Below are 12,003 nucleotides of genomic sequence, written 5' to 3'. Positions count from 1 at the left end.
TGTAAAACGAAAGGAAATGCACAGGTTGAAAATGTATGTTTTGGCAACAGCGTTAACGTTCCTTTGATATTGCTTAACATAAGACATCATCTATCTCTCTCTCTCTCTCTCTCTCTCTCTCTCTCTCTCTCTCTCTCTATCTATCTATATATATAGTATCATAGAGGCGCAGTGTGGTTCTGTATTAACCTGCAGCCCTTAATTCTCTCACCCAGCACACATTGCTCCCTCTGACATGTATACTGATTTCTCCTCTCATGTGGTTACAGAAGTCTCTCCTGAAGCGGGTGTATTCGCTGCCTTACCTGCTTTCGTGACTCTGGTGATAGTAATCCTCTTCTATTCTTGCTGTAAAGGTAATATTCTAAGTGTCCTCCCCAGTGAGCAGTGATGTGTTAACAGTGCTTTTAAGTATATTCATAATGTAACTAGTGCAATGAAATTTAGTCATATCACCTTTCATGATGAATCTCAACTGTTTAAAACTACTGCTACCGGTAGCAAAATCTGATAGCTATAGATGCCAGTTTATCGCCCCATCAGAAATTGCTACCCCTGTTTATATGGGGGGGGGGGGGGGTACACAGTAAGCAGAAGAAGTAAAAGAGCGACGAGCATTCGCAGAACAAGAAGAAGGAACAACTGATGAGAAGCAACACATGAGGGAACACTGGAATACAAACTAAACTTTCAATTGTTTTCTGTTTTAGGGAGTTCAAAAAGCAAGAATCAGAGAGTGAGGAAAGGTAAGTGTATAAATCAATTGCAGAAAGAAAGTTTAAAAATGATGGAATGCTTCAGAGGTAATGAAATAATGATAAAAGAATGCACTGGGCAACGTGTTTGAGCATTGAAAGCATTTATGGTCTTCTAAATGTATTAATAATGTAACTAATGCAATGAAATCTAGTCCTATCAGCCTTCATGATGAATCTCAACTGTTCCAAACTAGCAAAACTAACCAAGCTGTCTTTGTTTGTGTCTTTTAGAAAATGAGACTCTTCTGGACCAAAATGGCAAGATTAATACATTCATCTCATTATTCTTTTTATTAAATGAAACTATTGTATTGAATCACATGAGTTAATGAGCCAAAATAAAAATTCAATTTTAATTTTTTTTTCTTTGAAAATGCGGACGCAAGCAGGTAAAATCATCATAATCTATATAAAGGCAGTCTGAACACTTTCAAATGGAATTGATCAGAAATGTGCTATTTTAATAAAGTAAATGAATTGAAGGGAGAATTATTAAATATTTCAGATCTCTGTTGTGATTTCATTACATTTAAAACTGAAATGAGGGAATGCTGTACCTCTAATGAAATGAAGAGAAAATCAACCACTGGGCAACGTGTCTGAGCATTAGGACCATTTTTCATCTTGCAATAAAATAACTAATGCAATGAAATCTAGTCCTATCAGCCTTCATGATGAATCTCAACTGTTCCAAACTAGCAAAACTAACCAAGCTGTCTTTGTTTGTGTCTTTCAGAAAAGCAGGATCTTCAGAAGAAAAATGGCAAGATTTATACATTCATCTCATTATTATTTTTATTAAATTAATCAAACTATTGTATTGAATCACATGAGTTCATGAGCAGAAATATAAACTTTTTTTTTTTTTTTTTTTTTTTTATCTTTTAGAGACTTTAGAAATAGAGAAACAGACAGCTCAAGCAGGTAAGATCATTGTAATCTATATAAAGACAGTCTGGACAATTTCAAATGCACTTTATCAGAAATCTGCTATTTTAATAAAGTAACATTGAAAATGAATTGAAGGGAGAATTATTAAATATTTCAGATCTCTGTTGTGATTTCATTACATTTAAAACTGAAATGAGAGAATGCTGTACCTCTAATGAAATGAAGAGAAAATCAACCACTGGGCAACGTGTTTAAGCATTAGGACCATTTTTCATCTTGCAATAAAATAACTAATGCAATGAAATCTAGTCCTATCAGCCTTCATGATGAATCTCAACTGTTCCAAACTAGCAAAACTAACCAAGCTGTCTTTGTTTGTGTCTTTCAGAAAAGCAGGATCTTCAGAAGAAAAATGGCAAGATTTATACATTCATCTCATTATTATTTTTATTAAATTAATCAAACTATTGTATTGAATCACATGAGTTCATGAGCAGAAATATAAACTTTTTTTTTTTTTTTTTTTTTTTATCTTTTAGAGACTTTAGAAATAGAGAAACAGACAGCTCAAGCAGGTAAGATCATTGTAATCTATATAAAGACAGTCTGGACAATTTCAAATGCACTTTATCAGAAATCTGCTATTTTAATAAAGTAACATTGAAAATGAATTGAAGGGAGAATTATTAAATAGTTCAGATCTCTGTTGTGATTTCACTACATTTAAAACTGAAATGGAGGAATGCTGTACCTCTAATGAAATGATTTCTGTGTTTCATTCCTAGCTAATGAAGAACTTCAACAGGAACAGGGTAAGGATATTAATTTTATGTTTTAATAATCTTGTCTTTCTTTCCTCAGTTCTTCACATTGATGAGACAGTGGTACCTACAAGTATAATATTATCAACCATTGGATTCCTGTTTGTATTATTTTCTCATTATGAATAATAGTATCGCTGGTTCTCTCTGTGTCTTGAATTACATGAGTTAATGAAAGCAGTGTACCATCACAATATACCTCCCCATCAGAATTTGTTACTGGTAACAAAATCTGATAGCTATAGATGCCAGTTTATCGCCCCATCAGAAATTGCTACCCTGTTTATACGGGGGGGGGGGGGGGGGGGAGTGGTAATTATTTTGTAGACAGACCTGACAGGAAACAAATCTTACCTAATTGTGGGTCCAGAAGTTTAACGTGTGAACTGGAAATCATTTCTTTAATTGTGCAAACAAAGATCCTGGGTAAGCAATTGGAAGAGGCTGGATGAAAAGATCATTATAACAAACACCGTTCATAAGACACATTTTCATTGAAGTTCAGTAATCTCAGGAAGGCAGCGTTACCCATGCTGGGAACACAGTCAGCGGTAACAATGCTATCCATTTCTACTTGCTTAATACCAATACATTAAAATGATTGAAGCCGGGAGCTTTTTCTGACACAGTAAGCAGAAGAAGTAAAAGAGCGACGAGCATTCGCAGAACAAGAAGAAGGAACAACTGATGAGAAGCAACACATGAGGGAACACTGGAATACAAACTAAACTTTCAATTGTTTTCTGTTTTAGGGAGTTCAAAAAGCAAGAATCAGAGAGTGAGGAAAGGTAAGTGTATAAATCAATTGCAGAAAGAAAGTTTCAAAATGATGGAATGCTTCAGAGGTAATGAAATAATGATAAAAGAATGCACTGGGCAACGTGTTTGAGCATTGAAAGCATTTATGGTCTTCTAAATGTATTAATAATGTAACTAATGCAATGAAATCTAGTCCTATCAGCCTTCATGATGAATCTCAACTGTTCCAAACTAGCAAAACTAACCAAGCTGTCTTTGTTTGTGTCTTTCAGAAAAGGAGGATCTTCAGGAGGAAAATGGCAAGATTAATACATTCATCTCATTATTCATTTTATTAAATTAAACTATTGTATTGAATCACACGAGTTAATGAGCCAAAATAAAAATTCAATTTTAATTTTTTTTTCTTTGAAAATACGGACGCAAGCAGGTAAAATCATAATAATCTATATAAAGGCAGTCTGAACACTTTCAAATGGAATTGATCAGAAATGTGTTATTTTAATAAAGTAACATTGAAAATGAATTGAAGGGAGAATTATTAAATCGTTCAGATCTCAGTGTGAATAATTACATTTAAAACTGAACTGAGGGAATGCTGTACCTCTATTGAAATGAAGAGAAAATCAACCACTGGGCAACGTGTCTGAGCATTAGGACCATTTTTCATCTTGCAATAAAATAACTAATGCAATGAAATCTAGTCCTATCAGCCTTCATGATGAATCTCAACTGTTCCAAACTAGTAAAACTAACCAAGCTGTCTTTGTTTGTGTCTTTTAGAAAAGAAGGCTCTTCAGAAGGAAAATGGCAAGATTAATACATTCATTTCATTATTTTTATTAAATTACTTAAACTATTGTATTTATGAACCAGAACACAAACTAAACTTGTCACTGTTTTCTGTTTTAGAGAGGCTAGGAAGTGAGAATGAGAGACTGGGAAAAGGTAAGTGTGTAAATAATCTGCAGAGAGAAAGTTTCAATTCCAATCTCCCTTTATCAGAAACCCTAGTAGTTCTAATTCCAAATGCTCTGCAGTTTGTTCTGAGAATATTAAAGACTTACAAACACACGTCTCTGTTGTGATTCAAATACATTTAAAACTCAAAATTATTGAATGCTGTACCGCTAATGAAATGAAGAGAAAATCAACCATTGGACAACGTGTCTGAGCATTGCAACCATGTGTGGTCTTCTAAGTATATTAATAATGTAACTGATGCAATGAAATCTAGTCCTATCAGCCTTCATGATGAATCTCAACTGTTCCAAACTAGCAAAACTAACCAAGCTGTCTTTGTTTGTGTCTTTCAGAAAAGCAGGATCTTCAGAAGAAAAATGGCAAGATTTATACATTCATCTCATTATTATTTTTATTAAAGTAATCACACTATTGTATTGAATCACATGAGTTCATGAGCAGAAATATAAACTTTTTTTTTTTTTTTTTTTTTTTATCTTTTAGATACTTTAGAAATAGAGAAACAGACAGCTCAAGCAGGTAAGATTATTGTAATCTATATAAAGACAGTCTGGACAATTTCAAATGCACTTTATCAGAAATCTGCTATTTTAATAAAGTAACATTGAAAATGAATTGAAGGGAGAATTATTAAATAGTTCAGATCTCTGTTGTGATTTCACTACATTTAAAACTGAACTGAGGGAATGCTGTACCTGTAATGAAATGATTTCTGTGTTTTTCCTTCCTAGATTTAAAAGAACTTCGACAGAAAACCAGTAAGAACATGTGTTCTGTTGTTTGTATCGTGGCTTTCTGTCTTTCTATCTCATATAAATGAATTGACTGAATTCAACACGTGTAGGGTGTGTCTCACTGCAGAAGAGAAGGCATCTCTAAGTGCAGTTTTAAGCTTCTGAAATTCAATGTCTTCAATCTGTTTTAAACAGAGACTCCCAACAAACAAACTAATCCATTCTTATTAATTACAAAAATGAAGCTATCTCTCGAGTACTCACTCACTACTATGAAACAGAGGTGGTTTTTAGAATTGTGTTCTTTGCACGGTTGACCTCATTTGAGATACTGTAATAAGATCTCTCTATTTTATTATTTTGTAATTTTGAGCAATAAATCATCATTCAAAACTGGTTCATTGGGTGTATTGAAGAAAGCCGTTGCTGTTGGTGTCAGGTTTAATTGATTAGTTCAGATGTGTGAATTATTTAACAGGGATCAAACCCTCTGTACCGAGATGTGTGCAGATTAGAAGAGTCCCATTAAGGACGTGTTTCAACACTAATTATAATTTATAGTGGCAATTTCCTCTCACCCTTAAATATATTCTCTTCTCTCAAACAGACACAGTTGGCTATGTCTTTGACAGAGGTATAACATTTTAATCAGCATTAATACACTTACAGTAATCAGAATCCACAGATTCATTCTCTTACACTTGATTCATTCTTCTATTCATTTATTTCAGAATGGAAATTAATAACTGAACATCGTGGTAAGTTTGAATTTAATAAATCATATTTTTTTCAGAAATCTCATTGAACACAACTAGGGAGCTTGGTTTTATTTTTAAGTATGTGTTTTAAAAATAATTTAATATATAGAAAAAATGGTATTAAATGTTTGTTTCCAGTTACAATAGCCTTAAAATCTGTCTAAGTACAGTTGCTATGATCAAAGAATGAAAGTGTTGTTGTTCACCATCATGAGAGAGAGAAAGCATCAATAACCAAGTTCCCTGCTTTTCCTGTGCTTCTCAATAACACACTCTTCTCATTCCTTTACCCCAGTGAAAGTGACTCCAGACCCCGACACAGCCAGCCCCAGCCTCACAGTCTCTGAAGACGGCTCACTAGTGAGATTCACAGGGAAGAGATCAGAGGAGTGGCCCAGTGTGGTGGGCAGGGAGGGGTTCACCTCAGGGAGGTGCTACTGGGAGGTGGAGGTGGGGGAGAAGGGCTACTGGGTCCTGGGGGTCTCCACACACCCTCATGAGAAGAGCATACCTGCAAAACCAGAGGAGGGGTACTGGCTTGTGAGGCTGGTTAAAGGGAAGACCTGTACAGCTGTGAGCCAGTCAGGGGATCAGATCGTACAACTGGAGAAGATCTGTAAGGTGTGGGGAGTGTATCTGGATCACGAGGGAGGGAGGCTGTCGTTTTACAATGCAGGGACCAGATTCCACATCTATACTTTCGAAGGCTCATTCCCTGGGCAGGTCTACCCCATTTTCAGCCCAGGGTCATATGATAAAGGGCCCTTGATAATCAATGTAACAGTGAACAATGTGTAGTCCTGACAAGAAGCCTGCTACTATATATATATATATATATATATATATATATATATATATATATATATATATATATATATTACACACACAGTTATCACCTACAACATGTTTAAGAAAAAAGTAATCAGTGCTGAAGTGTTTAAGAACACACAAAATGGTGCCAGTTACTGTGGATTCTAGTTGAGGTCCTAAATATTTTAACAACACATTGACACCAGGATTTTATTTCTGATAATTAGACTCCTATTTCCTCAATCAGATATGCTGCTTGTATATTCATATTAGATTTGCTGGTTTAAGAGTGCTATTGGTTTCTATCTGTTAAAACACTATCCTGTATTATATATTGCTCTGTGATACAGCCTATAACTATAGCAAGCTGTGATTTATTTCTTGTTTCTGTTTCTAATGTTCTGTGTGTTTTAAATAGGGCAGCACCCTAAATAAAGACATGCCACTGCAACCCTGACTACAGGGGCTTCATTCATTCACTGCAGACTTCAATGACAGTTTATCTCAATTGCCAAAGCACCCTTACAGATGCAATTATTAAAAACACTGAACCCGAACAAAACACGACAGTTCTCGAATTGAGAACCACTGCGTGCGCTCGCAAAGTCACACGGCATCAAACACGTGTGTTATCCAGTGTGACGGGCACACGTGTCTGATGTCATTGCAGAAACAGTGATGGAAACGTGCCTTTGAATAATAACTAAATCTGCCGGTCCGAACCTCTGGAGCTCTTTAAGGATATTCGTGTGCAGATAAAACAATACCAGGTGGAAACAAACGGGAGTCCTGACTGTTGAAATAAAACTGGAATACAAAAACAACACAGGCAAAGGCAAACTCAACCAGGTGTGTGTGTTCTTGTGTTTTATATTTAAATCTCAAAGTGACCGGAACAAGCTGCAAATCTCCAACTGATGAAACTGCTATTGGTATCAACATCTTTACGGTTTAGTCTTACACAAGCGACTGTTGCATGTTAAAAACATAAATAAAAAAGTTAAAAATATCTTCGATTGCTCAGATATATATGCTATGCTATACTATGGCTATTGAAACTCAGGAGGGGGCTGTCTGAATCGTGTTTTGTGTTGCTGTATAATATATAAAGCTATTATTATTATTATTATATTATTATTATTATTATTATTATTATTATTATTATTATTATATTATATTAAGAGAAGCATTGGGATTTAAATGGAAATCCAAACTAAAACTTTATTTATTCAGTTATCTGAGAACGCTGAGAAAATAACACGCAATGTGCAGGGGTCATTAACGCTTTAATCATCCTTGACTATGCATTCTCAAGGTTGTCAGTCACTGACGTTAGGAAACCTGGAGGATGTAGCTTTAAATCCACCACGAATACACGAATTCTCTCAAGTGACTGCTGGGTGACCCTAGATTAGCCGTGTAGCATAAGAGCCGGCTGTAACATCAAACACTCACAGTGTTATTATTCTGAAAATGCTCATGTACTTTACTATACTTACTATATACAGCTATGGCTGAAACTAACATTTTTCCAGTGAGTTTTTCCGTTAAGTACCTGGGAAAACTCCAAAGCGGCGGTGTGGAATTCAATATGTTAACAAGGGAACATTATTCAGCAGCTTTCACTGGACTCTATGAAGCTGAGGGAGTTCATTCTATATAGAGGGGGTGCAATTCAATATGTTAACAAGGGAACATTATTCAGCAGCTTTCACTGGACTCTATGAAGCTGAGGGAGTTCATTCTATATAGAGGGGGTGCAATTCAATATGTTAACAAGGGAACATTATTCAGCAGCTTTCACTGGACTCTATGAAGCTGAGGGAGTTCATTCTATATGGGGGGGGGGGGGGAATTCAATATGTTAACAAGGGAACATTATTCAGCAGTTTTCATTGGACTCTATGAAGCTGAATGAGTTCATTCTATATAGAGCGGGTGCAATTCAATATGATAACAAGGGAACATTATTCAGCAGCTTTCACTGGACTCTATGAAGCTGAGTGAGTTCATTCTATATAGAGGGGGTGCAATTTAATATGTTAACAAGGGAACATTATTCAGCAGCTTTCACTGGACTCTATGAAGCTGAGGGAGTTCATTCTATAGAGAGGGGGTGCAATTCAATATGTTAACAAGGGAACATTATTCAGCAGTTTTCATTGGACTCTATGAAGCTGAGTGAGTTCATTCTATATAGAGGGGGTGCAATTCAATATGTTAACAAGGGAACATTATTCAGCAGCTTTCACTGGACTCTATGAAGCTGAGTGAGTTCATTCTATATAGAGGGGGTGCAATTCAATATGTTAACAAGGGAACATTATTCAGCAGCTTTCACTGGACTCTATGAAGCTGAGGGAGTTCATTCTATATAGAGGGGGTGGAATTCAATATGTTAACAAGGGAACATTATTCAGCAGTTTTCACTGGACTCTATTAAGCTGAGTGAGTTAATTCTATATAGAGGGGGTGGAATTCAATATGTTAACAAGGGAACATTATTCAGCAGCTTTCACTGGACTCTGTGAAGCTGAGTTAATTCTATATAGCGCTAAGCTAGAGATCAAGCTATGTGCTTATAATAAGGATGACTATAAGCTAATAGAAGTGTCCAGTCAACCCCTTTTCCCTGTCTCTAAACTACAGCTCCCCCCATACCTCAGCATCCGCACTATCAGCGAGGGATGATGGGAGCTGTAGTCTCTTATGGTAATAGACTACTCTCTCACTGCACTAATAGAAGGGAATGTGTCTGGTTGACCGACAAATTATTTCCTGTGTTTATTTCCATTTGCAGAAAACTGTGAAATCTCTATGCAATGGGCTGTCATTCCAAGCTCTATACTGGCTGCACCATAGGAATTGCTAGAATTGGTGTTGCTCTGTTCTATTTTACATGTAAGCCAAAAAAGGTAGCATTAGATACAATTATAGTTCCTTCAAAGAGATCCAATTATTGTATTGAATCGCATGAGTTCATGAACCAGAATACAAACTGAACTGTTGACTGTTTTCTATTTTAGACCGTTTAAAAAGAGAGAATGAGAGACTGGGAAAAGGTAAGTGTGTAAATAATCTACAGAGAGAAAGTTTCAATTCCAATCTCCCTTTATCAGAAACCCTAGTAGTTCTAATTCCAAATGCTCTGCAGTTTGTTTGGACAATATTAAAGACTTACAAACACACGTCTCTGTTGTGATTGAACTACATTTAAAACTCAAAATTATTGAATGCTGTACCGCTAATGAAATGAAGAGAAAATCAACCATTGGACAACGTGTCTGAGCATTGCAACCATGTGTGGTCTTCTAAGTATATTAATAATGTAACTGATACAATGAAATCTAGTCCTATCAGCCTTCATGATGAATCTCAACTGTTCCAGACTGGTAAAACTAACCAAGCTGTCTTTGTTTGTGTCTTTCAGAAAAGCAGGATCTTCAGAAGTAAAATGGCAAGATTTATAGATTTATCTATTATTTTTATTAAATTAATCAAACTATTGTATTGAATCACATGAGTTCATGAGCAGAAATATAAACTAATTTTTTGTTTCTTTTTTATCTTTTAGAGACTTTAGAAATAGAGAAACGGACAGCTCAAGCAGGTAAGATAATTATAATCTATATAAAGACAGTCTGAACAATTTCAAATGTACTTTATCAGAAATCTGCTATTTTAATAAAGTAACATTGAAAATGAATTGAAGGGAGAACTATTAAATAGTTCAGATCTCTGTTGTGATTTCACTACATTTAAAACTGAAATGGGGGGGATGCTTCTCCATTTAATGAAATGGTTTCTGTGTTTTTCATTCCTAGATTTGAAAGAACTTCGACAGAAAACCAGTAAGAACATATGTTCTGTTGTTTGTATCGTGGCTTTCTGTCTTTCTATCTCATATAAATGAATTGACTGAATTCAACACGTGTAGGGTGTGTCTCACTGCAGAAGAGAAGGCATCTCTAAGTGCAGTTTTAAGCTTCTGAAATTCAATGTCTTCAATCTGTTTTAAACAGAGACTCCCTACAAACAAACTAATCCGTTCTTATTAATTACAAAAATGAAGATATCTCTCGAGTACTCACTCACTACTATGAAACAGAAGTGGTTTTTAGAATTGTGTTCTTTGCACGGTTGACCTCATTTGAGATACTGTAATAAGATCTCTCTATTTTATTATTTTGTAATTTTGAGCAATAAATCATCATTCAAAACTGGTTCATTGGGTGTATTGAAGAAAGCCGTTGCTGTTGGTGTCAGGTTTAATTGATTAGTTCAGATGTGTGAATTATTTAACAGGGATCAAATTTAACAGGGATCAAATTATAATTTATAGTGGCAATTTCCTCTCACCCTTAAATATATTCTCTTCTCTCAAACAGACACAGTTGGCTATGTCCTTGACAGAGGTATAACATTTTAATCAGCATTAATACACTTACAGTAATCAGAATCCACAGATTCATTCTCTTACACTTGATTCATTCTTCTATTCATTTATTTCAGAATGGAAATCAATAACTGAACCTCGTGGTAAGTTTGAATTTAATAAATCATATTTTTTTCAGAAATCTCATTGAACACAATTAGGGAGCTTGGTTTTATTTTTAAGTATGTGTTTTAAAAATGTAGCATTGCTTGCAATTTCTAATTTAATATATAGAAAAAATGGCATTAAATGTTTGTTTCCAGTTACAATAGCCTTAAAATCTGTCTAAGTACAGTTGCTATGATCAAAGAATGAAAGTGTTGCTGTTCACCATCGTGAGAGAGAGAAAGCATCAATAACCAAGTTCCCTGCTTTTCCTGTGCTTCTCAATAACACACTCTTCTCATTCCTTTACCCCAGTGAAAGTGACTCCAGACCCCGACACAGCCAGCCCCAGCCTCACAGTCTCTGAAGACGGCTCACTAGTGAGATTCACAGGGGAGAGATCAGAGGAGTGGCCCAGTGTGGTGGGCAGGGAGGTGCTACTGGGAGGTGGAGGTGGGGGAGAAGGGCTACTGGGTCCTGGGGGTCTCCACACACCCTCATGAGAAGAGCATACCTGAGAAACCAGAGGAGGGGTACTGGCTTGTGAGGCTGGTTAAAGGGAAGACCTGTACAGCTGTGAGCCAATCAGGGGATCAGATCGTACAACTGGAGAAGATCTGTAAGGTGTGGGGAGTGTATCTGGATCATGAGGGAGGGAGGCTGTCGTTTTACAATGCAGAGACCAGATTTCACATCCATACTTTTGAAGGCTCATTCCCTGGGCAGGTCTACCCCATTTTCAGCCCAGGGTCATATGATAAAGGGCCCTTGATAATCCAAGGAGTCCAGCACACGTGAGCCAACTTAATATAGACCCCACTGTGTTGGGTAGCTGCTGTAGTTCTGTCCAGGGTTTTATATCAGTGTTATACAGTGCGGTCCTGCCAGCATTGCCCTGTGTACAGCACAGCACAGCCAGGCTCTGCCCAGCACACAGCAGGCAATGCC

At 36.2% G+C, this 12,003-nt stretch overlaps 1 protein-coding gene across 8 annotated transcripts in view; it reads left to right on the top strand.

Moving 5' to 3' along the window:
- Positions 1–11,868, top strand: part of LOC121306850 (E3 ubiquitin-protein ligase TRIM39-like) — a 12,549-nt gene extending 681 nt beyond the window's left edge. The window contains exons 3-21 of one of the 8 annotated variants that reach the window (XM_041238806.1): positions 270–356; positions 711–746; positions 990–1,016; positions 1,495–1,521; positions 1,647–1,682; positions 2,038–2,064; positions 2,189–2,224; positions 2,435–2,461; positions 3,223–3,258; positions 3,502–3,528; positions 4,013–4,039; positions 4,142–4,177; positions 4,546–4,572; positions 4,697–4,732; positions 4,945–4,971; positions 5,555–5,581; positions 5,679–5,705; positions 6,001–6,136; positions 11,490–11,868. In XM_041238806.1, coding sequence (XP_041094740.1) covers positions 270–356; positions 711–746; positions 990–1,016; positions 1,495–1,521; positions 1,647–1,682; positions 2,038–2,064; positions 2,189–2,224; positions 2,435–2,461; positions 3,223–3,258; positions 3,502–3,528; positions 4,013–4,039; positions 4,142–4,177; positions 4,546–4,572; positions 4,697–4,732; positions 4,945–4,971; positions 5,555–5,581; positions 5,679–5,705; positions 6,001–6,136; positions 11,490–11,853 — 1,073 coding nt within the window. In that variant the 3' untranslated portion in view covers positions 11,854–11,868. Of the gene's footprint in view, positions 1–269; positions 357–710; positions 747–989; positions 1,017–1,494; positions 1,522–1,646; positions 1,683–2,037; positions 2,065–2,188; positions 2,225–2,434; positions 2,462–3,222; positions 3,259–3,501; positions 3,529–4,012; positions 4,040–4,141; positions 4,178–4,545; positions 4,573–4,696; positions 4,733–4,944; positions 4,972–5,554; positions 5,582–5,678; positions 5,706–6,000; positions 6,967–10,339; positions 10,367–10,903; positions 10,931–11,027; positions 11,055–11,370 lie in introns of those variants that run through there. The other 7 variants (XM_041238813.1, XM_041238812.1, XM_041238805.1 and 4 more) reach the window with 7 other exon arrangements.
- The last annotated feature ends 135 nt before the right edge of the window (positions 11,869–12,003 follow it).

This window comes from Polyodon spathula, chromosome 50 (genome assembly GCF_017654505.1).
Source record: "Polyodon spathula isolate WHYD16114869_AA chromosome 50, ASM1765450v1, whole genome shotgun sequence".
NCBI lineage: Eukaryota > Metazoa > Chordata > Actinopteri > Acipenseriformes > Polyodontidae > Polyodon > Polyodon spathula.
Note: the sequence above shows the minus strand (reverse complement) of the source record. Positions and strands in the feature narration are given on the sequence as shown.